Raw genomic sequence first — 17374 nt, forward strand, 5'->3', positions numbered from 1 at the left:
CTACAGTTAATAATTTTACTGCCCAAGATCCTATATATACCCTTGGCAATACAATTGTTACCAGAAAGGCATATACTTAAAATAAATTCACACCTAATAAAATTTTTATGGTTTCCCAAAAGAAACGGAATAACTTTAATACATCATATCAGACCATGGAAACAGGGAGGATTAAACTTTCCTGATATAGAAACATATATAAAAGCATCAATATCTAAAACAATCTCAGATTGGGTAAGTCCAAATTACTCTGCAAATTGGAAAGAATTACTAACTGTAATATCAATAAATTAATTTGATTTACAAAAAAAAATTTCAAATAACAGATGAAAACAATTTGTCATGGCACATATGTATTAGCATGCAATACTAAATCCACTAAAACTGTACAATCATTACAAATTATGCAAATATAGATTTAAAAATCTGGTTTGATCTTTTAACACCATTTATAGTCACAAAGAACTTTCCACCTAAAATATATAGAGAAATTATTAATTCCTGGGAACAGAAAGGATTTGTTTGTTGGCTCCAGTGTATGGAAGAACTAAACGTTTTAGATATGCAAGCAATGAAAACAACATACAAAATTCCACAACAGGACTGGATAACTTTACAGAGTATTCTGTCATATTCACAAGATTTAAGTAGAATAATTAACAATTCTCCATTTAAAAAAATACCTAAATTTACAAAATACATATATGAAATCATATATAATGACTTTGACATGGAAAACAGTTTTTCAAAATTTTACAAAATATTGATAAACTATAAAACAACACACAAAACCTCATATTGGAAATATATAACAAAATATACTCAGTGCAGTTAACTGAAGATATTAAAACAAATATGTTATCAATAAAATATATATCCTTTGCACGATACTGGAAAGTTTTTAATTGGAAATGCTTGCACAGAGCATTTTTAACCCCAGATAGAATCAGTAAAATTAGTTCTTCCATAAAAGGAATATGTTGGAGATATGAGCAAGTACACAATGCAGATTGGAACCACATTTTCTTTGATTGTGTCAAAATTAAGCAATTTTGGAATGGTATTAATAACTTTCTACAAGCTTTATTTAATGAATCATTTTATTTAACTAAAGCTCTTGTATTATTAAATGTGAACTAAGGTCCTCATTTGAATAGGTCAAACATGTATCTAGCATGGCCTATACTTGCAATTTCAAGGAAGTGTATAACAAGAAGATGGAATACAAACACACTACCAACTTTGGAAGACTTCTACGGCCTACTGAAGACCACAGCATTATTGGAAATTAAAATTAAAGAACTAGGAATTTATCCCAAACCATTTATCAACCACCCTTGGGGAAAAGTCTTATCGTTGGTTGACACTATACAATAATTGATCCGACACTCTGATAAATGAATTGGACATACTTATAAAGTAACTGTATACATTAAGATCTGTTTTAGTGGTAGGCTAATATAAATAGTGTACATAATTATTTAAGATGTTATGTATAAATACTATGGCATTCATTCAAATGTATTTGAAAAATAAAAAAATGTTTGAGAGAGATGCCAAATACCTTGCATTCCTTTCTGCCTAGTGACTGCCTCCTTTCCTTAGAAATTGTGTAACAAAACATTTAGAACTGCATCTCTTGATATGAAGTGATTAAACTTTATTGATGAAGGCTTTTTCCCTCAGCCATTATTGAAAATGAGCAGGGGCCAACTGGACATCACAGTCAACAATAAATTACATGCGTTTTACTGCTTTATTCTGGTGAAAATAAGCATATTCGCTGCTTTGTTATTATGAAAAGTATTTTAAATCATGACTGCTGTGGTTCATTTTCAATGCAAGTTAACACTCAGCACTGACAAATGTATTTTTTTTTCACTGCTACGTCTTAATGGTCTTCCAGAATTCTTTTATTTTTCTGTTCGTTCAACATGATGGATAGGTTAAGTACTTAATTTGACTAGCCAACTATACTATGCAGTAACAAATGAGAATTTAGAGTTTCCACATGTATGCATAGATAGAATGCAGATATTCTTAGTATTGCTTTAACTTATCTGGCTGTTTGATGAGAGAGGAGGAGCCCTGACTCTGACGAAGGAGACTAGGGTTCAATTAGTGACCCTAGTTCTACAAGTGCTAATCAGGTAGGGGTAGGAATGAAAGGGTGTGGCCTGCTCATCTCTTCTGGGGAGTAGAAGGGGGGGTTGGCATACACTTGGAGGCACAATGCATGGTGCAGTCTCTGCTGTGAAGATCAGAAAGATCATTGCTTGTGCTTTTGGGGGAGGGGAAATGACACTTGGAGAGAATATTCCTGCAGTAGTAAGGGGAAATCTTATGCAAACATTCTGTCACACAACTTTCCCTAGTACCTTGTAAGATGTGTGCAGTATGGGTCAAGAAGAAAACTACAAAAAAAAATATATATATATATGAAGTAGTGAGCCTCCCAATCGATATTTATACTAATCAATCAGTAAGCCAACTAGCTGGGATGGGGCTGATGATTGAAAGGAAGTGGAGGCAAAGTGTTGAAAACAATTGTTTAACTTATTGCATATGGACCGGGCAACAGTACTGCATTTTGACAGGCTGTGTGTGATGCTTTTTTCTTCATTAATAGGCTCTTAGACTTTCAGAAATGAAATGTCAGTGGCCTTTTCTGTGGTAGCTAGGGAATGAACCATGACAGATAAGTTGAATTAGTAGCACAAGTCCTTGTTAGAAGAGCTGGCCAACAGCTTGGAATGAAAAAAAAAACTGGGGTCTGAATAAGCAGCAGAGGTTGGACTGCTCATCACAGGGTAGGCAATCCCTTTAAATGACAGTGCAAGAGCACAGCCTGCGCAAGGTATGCAATCCCCTTAAGTGACACTGCAAGAGTACAGCTTGCACAAGGTAGGCAATCCCTTTAAGTGACAGTGCAAGAGCACAGCCTGTGGAAACGCCCAGCACTGCTCTTTAATGCAGAGGGACCCATGGGTATGAGCCTGCAGAAGTGTCACATTCCGTCAAAGCATTGTGTGGCCATAATTCCTTGTATTTACACTTGTTCCATCAGGAAAGCATTGCACAGTACCTGCTGACTCACATGAGAAAGGATGTAAAGAGTATCAAACAATCTCAAAACTTCCTGGTGCATGGGTGTTGCTCCCCTCTGACATTAGACAGGAATAAATAGGTTATGGTTTCAGGCCGTTACATAGACGACTAAACAGAATGAAAACTAGAAAAGGGAATTTTTGGAAATTTTATTCACCTGACCATGAACAACTATTCCGGAAAGACATTTTGTAGTAATAGTTAAATTGATAAACACTGGCAGTCACAGGCTATAAAGAATTACTTTGAAGAATTGCTCTGTTTGAATTGGTGTGAAACCTGTAATGTCTAACACTATATGTTAAAGATTCATACTTGACAGAAAAGTTTTGTACTACAGTATAGCACAGATAGAATTTTGTACAATCCTTTGCAAATGTACCAATGTAAATACAGTTAACATTTACAGAGACTGGCTTTCACTTGAAACACATCTTCATTCTTTTTGAGTGTTTTAGTCTGTCATTCTGAAAGTGTAATCAGCAGCTTCTTGCCTTTTTCATTATAAGCAGATAAAAATGAATTAACTTGTTTATTTTTTATTTTTCTTTTGCAGAACAATGGTATGATAAAAAGAAGGTACGTTTTTATAGTTTACAAGTGCATTTTTTTTCTAATTTCTTGATCTACATTTTATTTTATAGCTGGCCATGCTTTTAAAAAGTCTGACATAGTTGTTTATATTTATTTTTGTGGTTATGTACTGATCTGCATCTTTTAGACACATTTCCTGTAGATTCATCACCATACCAGTCAGTGTGTTCTCATGCATCTTTCAGTATCAATTGTATTGTTAGAATTAGCTGGCAATACCCCCCCCCCCCCCGCACCACAACATCTGACTGTAAGCAATCAAGTCAGTAGAAATGTACAAATAATGGCAGTGTAACAGTCATTTTGCATATAAACTGTTGTTGTAGGTGGGTACCAGGGCATTTACCAATAGTATTTTGAAAGTCTTATCCACTTTCTGCATTAGAACACAACCAAGAAAGCAGATGTTTCTGTATCTATTACTGCTTTACAGCACTGTTTTAAAAGGCAATTGCATGAATTATTCTTGTAGTTTTTTTCTGAGGCAAGCTCAGTGGTGCGGTAGCTAGTATTGGTAAATCCGGTTATTTTTTCTTTAGTTTGGTTGGGGAGCCTTCTGTCCATTGGTTGCATGATTTGCCTGTCTCTGTATGGGTTTTTATTGAGTGGCTTACTCAATGACAATTGGTTAGCTGAAGCATCAGCCATCTGAAGTTACCTATATTTCTGTGTGTGTATGTATTGGGGGGAATGTTTGTCTGTGTGTATTTGTGTGTTTTCACACATCCTGCAGTGGTCTGATTTCTGATTATTCCAGGATTTTCATCTCTGCATTATACCTTGAACAGAGTAAAAGCTGGTTGTTGGAGAATGAATGCATGATTATTTTATTTTATTTTGTTAAAGGAATATTTTCTGAATTTAGTTAATTGTGCTCTTGCCACATACACAACAGTATCATAAGCAGTTTCTGGTATAGAATCATAGTGTCAGATAATGATGTATTTCAAATACTAAAAGCTTTTTGTTTTATCTAAGGTCAGTACTGTGTGAATAATTGGAAGGTTATGTGCATTTTCTTATGTTTTTCTGGAGTGGGACTTACTTACATCTGGGTAATGATGATGTCTCCAAATACTTTGATACTATTGTCAGCCACATTGGTAGTGTGAGCTCAGAAGGAGACTCAGTAAGCAGGGGTGAGGCTTTGGAGAAGGTAGGCCGTAGGCAATGTTTTAGCAATGCAAGGATGATTGCAAGCTTGTTCTTTCAGAGGTTAGGTTTTCAGTCAAGTTTACAGACAGAACTGCTTTGTGTTGTGACTTTGGTAGTTCTGTATTAATGAACTGTTTCCAGTGTGATTTCCAAGTAATTGTACTTGGTGCTAGAACAGCGATGGTATTTCTGGAAGCACAGGTACATCGATGGTATTTCTGGAAGCACAGGTAACACAATATCCCATCTGTTTAAGGCAAAAAAATGAAGGATTACAGATCAAGAAATGACCTTGCACTAATCCTTGCTTTACGTCCCTTTACTTCAATCTGTGAACAATATGTTTAATCCATCTCATTTCAGTAAGTGCAGCTGGTCTTAAAACAATCATATTTATATAATGGTTTTGAAATGTTCAGTGTAGTATTATTCAGAGTGTCTTCTTAACAGTATGTTAACATTACAGACAGACCTACCTTTTTCTGCTGTTGAATATGAAGTGTTTTTTTCCTACATTGTACTTTCAGAATGAGACTGACATCTTCTTTCTTGTCGACATGCCCTTTAATCCATGCTAAATTGGGGCGGGGGGGGGGGTAGGGAGATTAGCTTTGTCAGTAACCGAGTACTAGTTCTGGCTGATGGCAGTGATTCCGCAGGCACACTACTCAGATATTCCTAAAAATATACTGTAGTCACTGTGAAGGCTATATAGTCTACTCATTGCACTCAATGATGTGACATTTCTGTATTCGGGCAAGCTACTTTTAAAGAAAACTGAATGCTCATACAGAATGTAGTATATTATTACACTGTTTCTTTAATGAGTCCTGTAAACTGGCTGTTTGATTTGTTAAACTGAGTCCTTTTAGTGGTAGAAAACTTGCGGCGTTTTACTAGTATTTCATCCATTAGGCTGGTTTGAGAATGAGAGTGAGAGCTGTTCGAGTATTGGTAGCGGTAGTATTAGTAGCAGTGTGTGTGGGTATTATTGATATCGCAGATCTCAAACCTTCCACGTTCAACTGTTTCTTTAATGCAGTAAATAGAATTCTGTTTGGAAGGGGGCTAGCAGCTCTTAACAACACTTTCTCAACTAGTCCTTAAGAAGAAAGGAGTTAAGGAGACAGCAGCCTTACAGACATAATTATGGTTACCTTATTGAAAATGTGCTGCGCATAGAGTAGCATTTCTGATTACTGTCTTAACACCAGTCCCATTCTGTAGCTTGTGTTTTTTCCTGGAACAGAAGTATGAGGATGTGGCATCCTTGATGTCTGCCTGCAAATTTCTCAGTTTATGCCACTGAGATGGGCACCCCCCCCCCCCATCTCAGTGGCACAAACTGAGAAATTTGCTGTAATAAAACATTGCCAGAAAACTTTAACTTTAATTATCATTGTAGGATGATCCCTGCAACAGGCAAAAACTACAAGTTTGGTGGCAAATTCTAAAAGTATAATTTTCAAAAAAAAATTTAGAAATAACTGTTTATTAAACATTTTTAAAACATACAAATCACATCACATAATTAATTCAATTTGTTTTACAATAAGTTCAGAAAAGGATTCCATTTGCTTGATCTGTCCAAAGACCCTATGTGCTTTGAAAATATAACATCAAACTTAAAAACGTTGTTTAATAACTGTAAAGCCACATGCCTGATTATATTTTAAAATTGTTAACAAATACTCGACTGTTGGCTTTCAGAATGGGTGCATATACACTAAAAAGAAAAAGTAAATGAAAAAAATTAAAAAAACACTGTGACTGTCATCACCTTTTTCACAAAACAGAATCACTGATGCACTGATCTAAAAAGAAAAAAGTAAAAGAAAAAAAATGATAAAAAAAAATAAAACACTGTGACTGTCCATCATCTCTGTCACAAAACATAATCACTGATGCCTTGATTATATGTAAACATCTATCAAACAGAAACACATACTGTACATCGGCCAGACATTTCCACTGAGCTTTTTTAGTGTAAGTGAATGATGACAAGTTAAGGTGTTGCTATACAACAAACTGATTTAAAAAGGTAACAAATGTTTTAAACATGTACAGGTGGCAGTGGGACCTGTAGGCCATGCCAGCTTACCCAGTTTTGTTGCAGTTTGCTCACTTGGGCCTTTCCGCTTTTAGATTAACTGTACCAGTCGAGGATTAACTAGCATGACGGATGCACCTGGTGTTAATTGTTGTTGCATTTATTTACTACATTTTGTTGGTTGAACAGAGCTTACTGCTTCCACAGCTATTCTTTGGTGTTGACTTGACCCTGTATTTGCAGATGACCATGAGAATTATAGCAAAAGGAAGCTGTCCTCTTGTGGTGGGTTGGAAGAAAGTCTGTCTTGTTTTCTGGTCTGTGAAGCTCCACCATAAAGATAGTTAGTCAGGAGCTGGCTGTCCAGAGTTTGGTTAAAATAGTCATCTATTGTAATAAATGTATTTATTCATTTATTACTGACGGAGTTAGGGCTCTGTAGAGTGACAAAGGGGATCATCTTGAAAATATGCTCAAGATGAAGGAGTTGTACTGGCAAATAAGGTTAAATTCATGGTCTGAACCAAAGTTAAATTACTTCATTTCCATTGTCAGCATCTTAAAAGATAGTGTAGTGACATTTTGAAAGTCAGTGTTTGTTTTTATGTGCAATTTATAGTACTTTTTTAGGGTATATCTATACTATCAACAACCCATGAACTATGTGTATATTAATTTTCTTTTATGGAACTTTTTTGTGATAAATGTTACGTTTTTATAGACTGATTAGTTGTGAGAACTGATGGGCAGCTTAATATTATATAAGGAGTATACAGACATTAATTTGTTCAACACTCTGATTAAGTCTGGTTTAATATAAAGATGAAAGTGGTTTTGTGTTTTAGAGTAATACATTTTACAAACTGAAGCCCAGAATCTGTTATGTTTTATTTTGTTCATTATTTAACATCTTACTAGGTTGTTTGGTTATATACTTTAGATTCACCCATGGAGCATCATATGCTGCCATTTTATAACAGAGATATTTAAAAGGATTTAAAAAATTAATAATTCCATTTTTAATTTAAAGTTATTTTTTGCAGCATTGTCATTATTTTAATCATGGTTTTGATTATTTGTAAGGCAAACTTAGACAGGGGTACTGGACATTTTGACCTTGGACGTTTTGACCCTTGCATTAACGCATTCTATATCTAGATCTGTAACACTTTGAATACAGTTTGATGCTATTGTTATGATCTAGTTAACAAGGCTTTATAATAGTTTATAACACTCATCAAGAATAGCAAAAATATACACAAATAAAATAACCTGTCACAGAACAAAATATTATTCGCATTACTGGTCTGTTACCTGGTACAATCAATCACATTAGCAAAGTAAAAAAACAGGAACACTGTCTGGAGAATACAACCAGCTTTAATAACAATTAAATGCATAAAATTGAATAAAACTTCAGATATGCCAAGTAAATCTTCAAATACACTTGTTATATATGTTAACTTCCTATGTAAAATTTTTGATTAATTTCATTGTTAACATGTTAAGCTATTGTTAATTTAATTATATTTAGATATTAAATATGTTGAATAATGAACACTTGCATATTAAAATGTTAAATATATTAAATTCATATCTAAAATTCCTAATTAAAATATTAAGTATTAAAATGCTTTTATTAAATTTAATTGGGTTCAAATAGTCTGGGGTCAAAACAACTGGGGTCAAACTGTCCAATGAATATTCTCATAGACAATAAATGTGAATTTTAATATGAACGTGTACCAAATTGCATTGAGGTCAAACTGTCCTGCTTCTGTAGACAGTCCTACATATGTTTCTGCGAAGATGCATAAACATGGGAAGATTAGTTAAATTTGCCTTAATGCACGACATGGTGGGTGTTATAGTGAAATAAATGACTGCCCATGGGGTGTTCTGGAGCATGAAGCTGAAGGAGGAGGACTTTGACATTCCTAGATGGTCCTTTATTTTCTTACAATACTCATGGGGCATTATCTCCCCGTTACTGTCATAATGACAGTTATCCAATTTCGGCTACATCCTACACTGGGTCTACCAGCACATCAGAGTACACTTCCCTCAGTCTAATACCTGAGTATACACTGGGGCCAATGAGGAAACCTATGGCATCCTGGGTGGTGGGTCTGCTGTCCATCTTCTAGCTGGAGTGTTATATTTGACCCACCCATTTTCCTCAACCCCTCCCCTGCACTCATCAACATATACATCAGAGGGTAGCTCCCCCTAAAACATGTCCTCCCTTAGGGAACATCATCAATGAACACCCGCCCCCCCCCAGAATGTGCATGCCCATTCCTCCCTACTGCTCCATCAGTCACCCGAGTTGCTAAATGAACCCGGGTCACCTAGGCCTTACTCAGGGCTTTATCCCTCTATGCCACTAGAAAGGCTCTCTTGGACAGCATGAGTATGTTTATGAATGGGCTATTTGTTAAGTTGTTTTGCATTTGATTTGACGATAATACATATGTTACATTTTATACATTTTTAAATGACAAATGTAAACCCGCAGAATGTGATGCAGTTTGACTTGCATCTACTTCCAGATGAAAAGTGAGGCTTTCATTTTGTATAGAAAGTGCAATACCAGTTGGTTATAATTCTGACAATGTTTTTCACTATATATTTGTATGAATATTGTTGGTGTTGTATATTAACAGCATACAGACCTATGTAGCATCTATAACGAAACGAAATGTTTATTTCGAGGCACTTTAACTGATTCTTACTATGCTAATGTTGTGTTTAGTTGTGTGTGTGTGTGTGTGTGTGTGTGTGTGTGTGTGTGTGTGTGTGTGTGTGTGTGTAGTTTATTTTTATGTTGAAGCTCTCTTTTGTGGTGGTAAACATAATGGATTTTTCATGCCGATTTCACTGCAGATGATTTATTTTGCCATGACACAACACACCTATATTTTACTGGGCCCTCCTTTTTGATCAACACTGTATTGCTGAATGTTCTTTCTCCAGCAAGGTGTTACACTCTGTTTTGCTCATTTTGTCATGCTACGTATAGCACAATTGTGAAAGTTTTTCTCCTGTAATTTTTTAAAGTTTAGCATATATATTTATATATATATATATATATATATATATATATATATATATTATGTAGAAGTAGAATAGAAGAGTGCATTTATTTTTCACTTTTGGTTCAGTTAATTTAAAGAATAGATCTTACTGTTGCATTGGCACTACACCTGCCACCAGAATGGTAATTGTGGTTAACATTTGTTTAGATAACTGTAAGCCTGTTTCCTACCTTTCCTGTAACTAGTGTTCCAGATTCAGATTTGCTGTATCCAGGACTGTATGTAAGCTTCTGAGCCCCCCCAAGCCTTTCTGTGTTGGAGGGAAGCCTTCTAGCTTATCAGTGGGAGTGGTAAGCACTAGGTAACCTGTCTACCACATAAGGAGTGGTTCTGGCCCAGAAATTGTAGTTATTGGCTGTTTGGGCAATCTCTTCCATCTCTCTCAACTTTCTGATTTGAAAGCCTGCATTTGCACTTGTTTCTGTCCTGTAACTCATCTAGTGCAGATACAGATTCTTAGTTTTAGCACTTAAATTTGCTTATTCATGTGTAGCCCTTGTTCAGAACTTGTAAGCACTAAATAAGCTACTAATTAATATAGCACTCAATCTTCCTCATCACCTAGAGGAAAACAGTTTTGTACTTAACTTTTCCAACTTGCTTAGAGAAAAACGGCTCTTGTACTCACTTTCCCCACTTATCTAGAGGAAAATAGTTTTTTATTCAGGCATGTCCAAGGGTCAGCTCCCAGTGTTCTCTCCTGTCTATCTGATGAATCTGGGCATCCCTCTCCTCCTACCACCCAACACTACAACCTGTGAAAGATGCACTTATCTAGCCAAACTGGAGGTAAAACTCTCTCCAACCAAGACTGAACTTGACAATCATGAGGAGAAGGTAAACATTTGCACCACACCACACTCATCACAGTCTCACTAAATCTACACCACCAAAATCCACACACAGTAACACAAACACATTTGCGGAGGCTCTCAATAATAATCTAAGAAACAGAGACCTCCAAAGCAGAAATGCAAGCAACATCCATCCCCCAACACAACCCAAATGACACATAGCCCACAGACTCAGCGTGCCACTCAACCACAGCCAATAAGGCAAAACAATGTACCCAACACACTAGTCCTAGGTGACTCTATAGTCAGGCACACTGATGTCCCACTCACCAGGCTAAACAAGGAGAAGGTTACTGTTAGCTGCCTTTCGGGTGCCAGGATCTGCCACATAACCCACGCACTCAGGTCACTCCACAAGTACAGGTATGACTATCATTGTCCATGTTGGTGTGAATGACCTGAGACATACCTCCCTGGACTACATGAAAAGAGACATGGAAGAGCTCTCCGATCTTGTAGCCCAGGCAGGTATGACCATAGCCCTGAGTAGCATTCTGCCACTGCCCAGAAAGATACCGCAGTACAAGGACAAAATGATTGACTTCAACAATTGGCTAAGCTTCTGGTGTCATTCTAAGGGGATCCAGTATCTGTCTGTTTGGGGTGACATGGTCGACAGACCACGATGCTTTGCCACAGATGGCCTGCACCTGTCACCCCTGGGATTCTGGATACTGGCTAATTCTCTTGCTGCCCCTATAGTGTCTTTTTTAGGCAAGGTTCAAACAAATTCACCACCGTAACAGGAACAGGCAAGCTAAAACTGAGGGCAATGCTACTCGATGCTAGAAGTCTAAATCTCAAAATGCACTCCTTAAAATGGAGAACATCGATATCTATGCAGTGACTGAGACCTGGTTCAAGGCTCCAGAGACCACCCCTGCACTACCAGACTATAACTCATACCACACTTTTTGGCCATGTAACCTGGACCGAAACACCAAAGGCGGAGGTGTGTCCATATTCATTAAGGATATCCACACTTCCAGGCTAGTTGCTCAACATAATGCATCCGAGGTTATCCAAGTGCAACCAATTCTGGGCAAAACTGCAATCAAAATTGTAGCTTGCTACAGATCCCCCACCATGCCCCAGGATTCCCACTCCTGTTTTCTTGATGTACTGGAAAATATTAGGGTTCAACCAAACACCCTAATAATGGGCGACTTCAATTACCCCACCATTAACTGGAAAATTACTGGTGTACCAACTCCTTAGCTCAACGCTTTCTGGAATTCATAAACTCCAATGCCCTGGATCAACTTATCCACACCCCCACTAGGGGCAACAATATCCTAGACCTAGTCTTTACCAACATGAGTGACCAGTGTTCCACATCTGAAGTCAACTCCTCATTGGTCCGATCCGACCATAAGCTAATCACCCTTAATATCCACATCCCGCCCCCCACCCCCCATTAAGGAAACCATGGTAAAAAATTTTGCCAAAGCCAACTTCATGCTTCTTAAGACAGAAGTGGTGAACTTCATGACACCCATGCAGATGGACAATACAGTTACAACTGCTGAATCCTACACAAATGCACTCTATAAGCACTTACACAAGTGCATGGATTGTGCTATCCCAAACAGAACCAAGATGCTATCCTCCAAAAAAAAAAGGAAGCCAATCTGGTGGTCCCCTGCCATAAACAAACTGTACAACAGAAGGAAGAAACTGTTGCAAAAGAGAGTAAAATCCCATTAGTGAAGGAGCTCCCTGGTCAGCCTCAGTAAGAAGCTCCCCACTTAAGCAGCATGTTCAGTAATAGCTTCGCATCAGGCTTTCTGCCCACTGAATGATGCACAGTAACAGTTATCCCACTCCACAAAGGGGAGCCACCACTGATCCTGGGAACTATCGACCTATTAGCCTGACGAGCCTGGTCTGCAAGGCCATGGAAGATATCATCATGGAACTCATAAACAAAGACATTGGTAACCTCCAAACTCTCGATCCCACCCAGTTCAGGTTTGTGAAAGGCAGATCATGCCTCCTGAACCTGATTGACTTCTTTGAGGCAGTCACCAAAGCTGTAGATGAGGTTAAGTTGCTTCACACAGCCTATCTTGACCTTGTCAAGGCTTTCAACACCATCCCCCATTCTGGAATTTTAGCTAAACTCACTAAACTAGGTATAAATCCCTATGTCACAAGATGGGTTGTCAACTGGCTCACTGACAGAACCCACACTGTAAAAGTTGCAGACTCCAAATCTGACCTCAAAGCAGTGACAAGTGGAGTACCACAGGGTTCCATCCTGAGACCTCTCCTGTTTATCTACTTCTCTGAAGTACAGGCTAACACAGAAGGCCTCTGGCTAACTAAGTTTGCAGATTACTGCAAACTAGGAGCCATAGTCAAGTCCCCAAATGATGTGGACATCCAACAGAAGGGCCTCGCTGAGACAGATGCCTGGTGTCAGAGCCATGGCCTCAAGCTCAATGCCAAAAAGTGCAGTGTCATCCCCTTTGGTAAAAACTCTGTACCCATGAACTACCACATAGGCAACAATCTACTTAACAGGTGGACAGTGGTCTTTCCTTTGATAGTCACATCGCCACAGTGGTCAGGAAGTCCTATGTGGTACACCTCATCAGAAAAGGGTTCTCATCCAGGAAAAAAAGAGGTCATTGTTCCCCTCTACTCGACACTTATTAGACCCATTATAGAGTACAATGCCCCTTTTGGAATGTACCTCACAAGACATCTGCAGCAGCTGGAAAGGCCACTGAAGTACCTCACAAAGAGGATTACTGGCCTCAAACAAATGCCTTACACTGACCGCCTCAAAAAACTCCAGCTTTACTCCATAGCATATTGCCTTCTCTGAGGTGATCTCTGCCTAACATATAAAGCTATGTCAAACCCAGAGCTGTTGGACATACTACACCTAAAGAAATCCCAATCCCTCCGAGTTACATGCTCTAAGGACATAAACCTTTTCACCACAATAAACAGGACATGCTGGAGGGATAGGTTCCTGTCCCAGAGACTTCCCATACTCTGGAACAGGCTACCCATCTATGTCAAGCAAAGTTCTTCATTAGCACTCTTCAAGAAAAATCTTGATGAGTGGATGGGAAATAGGAAATACACCCCGAGGATCACTTCTGTGTCTCTGCTGGACAGTGGCACAGGAGAATAACGTTATTGGGTGGCGTAAGCCAGGGAACCTTGTTAGCTATGCTTACATAGGCCCTTGGGCCAATAGCCTAGTACCTACCTATGAACCTATGTTGTGTGCTTCCAGTCTTCTTGACTGCTAATTCGGTGTTACTTCATGGAAAAATGGATTTTAGCCAATTATCGTGTAGTATTTCAGAGTACCATTGTGTACGAGGGCTTCTGCAAGATATCACATTTTGCCATGTACATACAAAACATACATAGGAAGGCAAAGAATTCAGATGTCTACTCAACTTGCAATATTAACAGATCTCAGATTACTTCTCCCAAAAGCAGAAATCCAAAACAGTTCTTAAACTGCTTATTCTTTGTTGTTGCTCTTATGTTTTCAGGGAAAATGTTCAAAGCTCCACAGACCTTCATGTGCTCTTTGTATTTCCACGGAGACTGTTCACAAGCTCTGCTTACCTTGTACTAAGTCTGTACACTGTAGTCTCCTACTGGGCCTTTTTCTGGACAATGATTGCAGCCCTTCTCCCCTCTTTGTCATAGTTAGCTAAGACTAAATAGTTTTAGTGCAAGGGGGATGACAAAGTGACTGATTCTGCCACTCTGCAGATCTTTTCTGTTCATTTTCAACTTAATATTTCTGCTTTAAAGATTAACACAATGTCTGCTTTTAGGAGAAGTATCCAGTTGCACATGTACCCATTTGCTTGGCTTCTGCACAACATTGCTTCTGTTGCTAATTACAATAACTTGACTGTCTTTGCAGATACAGAATCCAGACCCACAACAGCCAGAGAAACAGAATTTAAAACCAGAAGAGAATGGACTTGACCTTGCTGCCGAAAATGATGAAAACTGTCCAGTTCCTGAATCACGTTCAGACCGCAACTTGCCTGTTCGACAGGAGCATGGGAAGGACAGTCACATGTCTGAAGAGGCTACAAATAGTTTATGTTAATAAACATCTGCACATTTTTGGCTTCTGACATTTGACTTGATGGCAAGATGAGACGGTAGAAAGTTTCACAGAAAGGCAATGAAGTAAACACTAGTACTGACCCAGCTGCTAATTCCTTTAACTGCCATCAAAACAGTTTTAAATGTCAGAATGTGTACATACATCTGGAATTCAAGACAACAGAGTCCTCTACTTCCTAACTTAACAGACAACGATTTTCTATATGCTGAAATCAGACATACTAAGACAATGGAGTTCTGGATGTATGCCATGTGTAATTAATACAGTACTGTGAACATGACAGGCTCACCATTGCCTTTCAGGCAGAATGGTATCCAGACTGGGGGAATATCAGTGACACAGGTTATGCCTTCTGTTCCTCATCTCTGATATGTTATCCACAGTATCCTATATGTACATTTATACGTCCCTCTTTGGTTTGCTTCTCTTCAAATGCCTAGCACTGTTTGCAAGAGAACTTTGTAAGCAATGGATCAAGCATTGCTTATCAGAAGACTAAGCTGTAACCTACTTTATTTGTACTGTTTTATATGGCAATGGTATGAAAACATATGGACTGACAAACTTCCTCCTATATCAAATTTTGCATGTAATCTTTACAGCAAAACAAATTTGTTTATACATTTACATTTCGAGGGAAAAAGATAATGACCGCTCCAGACCACATTTGGCATATAAACTACTGGACGTGCAGGAGAAAAGATAAGTTGCCTGTCTCTTGTGATGACATTGTTGCAAGAGTAAGAACTCCTTTCTGCTGCTATTTGACATTATAGTATCTGCTCAGTGCTAAGAGGCATTCTGATGTGTTGGAAGCCCATAGTCTTCATTGAATGTTTGTGTTGTGTTTTAAAAGTACTGAGAAAACAGAGAGGTGTTTTAAAGGTACTGAGAAAAAGAGAGAGAGGTCAGCATTTGCATTGCATAAATTAGATCATGTGTCTCCTTAACTCCTCTGAGTCGACAGTTTATGTTGTGCAGTTTATCTGTAATGAAGTCCAATGTTTTATCTAATTGAAATCCTGTGATCATCTTCTTAAATAAGCGCAGGTGTACTGTGTGTCTGCAGCATGCAACCAAGGCACATATGTACTTAGCAGTCTGTACTTGGCATCATGGATTGCACATATTTTCAGTGCAGGGGTGCACATTATACAAGTCAGGTGTGCACATTACACAAGTATGCATCTTAGTTTTCAGCACAGATTGTGTAAATGAATGTAATGTAACTGCAGGACATGCTGCTTCATTTTTGTAATGTTTTGTGATTTAAAACAAAAATTACATAGTTCCTGTCCATTAGCTAACTATAATGGAATTCGTGAGAAGGATTCAGCCATCAGCTTCTGTGTTAGACAGTTCATGGGCAGTGTACTACATTACACTGACAGTCTGAAAAACCTGTCTTTCAATGTTCGAAAGTGGTAATTTTTTTTTAAACTTTAAAGAACAGATCCTAGAAATCTTGAATAAGAATGAATGTACTTCATAGATGTTATGTTGCAGGTTTACATTTGTGAATACACGAAAACCTGTATAAATGCATTCAAGGGAGATTATATGTTGTGGACAAAAATGTTGACACCAGATATAACAATGGTTTTGTGAGGATTCCAAGCTTTAATTCTAAATTAAAGAAGGATATTTTTATTATTGAGCTGGTTTATATTGGAATGTTACTATTTAGAATAAGCTCTGGCAGTAGTTTCATGACTCCTTAAACATATTGTGGGTATAAAAAGTAGCAAAAACAACTGTACATATTTCATCTTGACCACAGAAAGGTTGTAAACAATTCAAAGACTGCATTATAAGTTGAACAACAAGCAGATTATTTATTTTACAGTTCCAGAATTGGTTACCAAGCATGTATCATGTATATGATGTGTAATAGCCCTTAGTGTGTGTGTATTCTTACAATAAGTTAAAGTGAAAACTTTCTGTTCTGGAGATAAAAACAATGTGTTACATTACATGTGATTCACAATTTCTTCACTTAAACATTTCTGAATGTAATGTGATGAATGAAAATAAAACATGAAACTCTACAAATGTATTTCTGCATGTTTGTGCTTTATACTTGTTAACTTGTTGCATTGTATTTGCTTTAGTAAAATGCCTGTATATGTTTAAACAGGCTACTACCTTCTGCATTAATCACTTTTTACAAATACATTTTTATGTTCCTCTGATTTATGAATGTGTATGTCTGTGTTCTGCTAAAATATAACTTTCGTATTTTTTTAATAAACTAGATATGTTTTACAGAAACTTGTTCGTGGTACTGGTATGCTGTTTGTAATCTAAGGAGCTGGTGACCCCTTGTGGGAATTAAAAAGCACTTTTCTGTTTTTTTCTGTAAAGTGTTATGACCATACAAAGTGGAGAATACTTTTTT

General features: G+C 37.6%; 1 protein-coding gene across 1 annotated transcript in view; it reads left to right on the forward strand.

Annotated features, from left to right (window-relative positions):
• CD40 (CD40 molecule) overlaps nucleotides 1–17032 on the forward strand; it is a 170497-nt gene extending 153465 nt beyond the window's left edge. Inside the window, exons 8-9 of the mRNA XM_044090248.1 lie at nucleotides 3665–3687; nucleotides 14764–17032. Of these exons, the coding sequence (XP_043946183.1) occupies nucleotides 3665–3687; nucleotides 14764–14955 (215 nt within the window). The 3' untranslated portion in view covers nucleotides 14956–17032. The remainder of the gene's footprint in view (nucleotides 1–3664; nucleotides 3688–14763) is intronic.
• The last annotated feature ends 342 nt before the right edge of the window (nucleotides 17033–17374 follow it).

Source organism: Protopterus annectens, chromosome 12.part0, assembly GCF_019279795.1.
Source record: "Protopterus annectens isolate FY-2018-M chromosome 12.part0, PAN1.0, whole genome shotgun sequence".
In the NCBI taxonomy this organism is placed as follows: Eukaryota; Metazoa; Chordata; order Ceratodontiformes; family Protopteridae; genus Protopterus; species Protopterus annectens.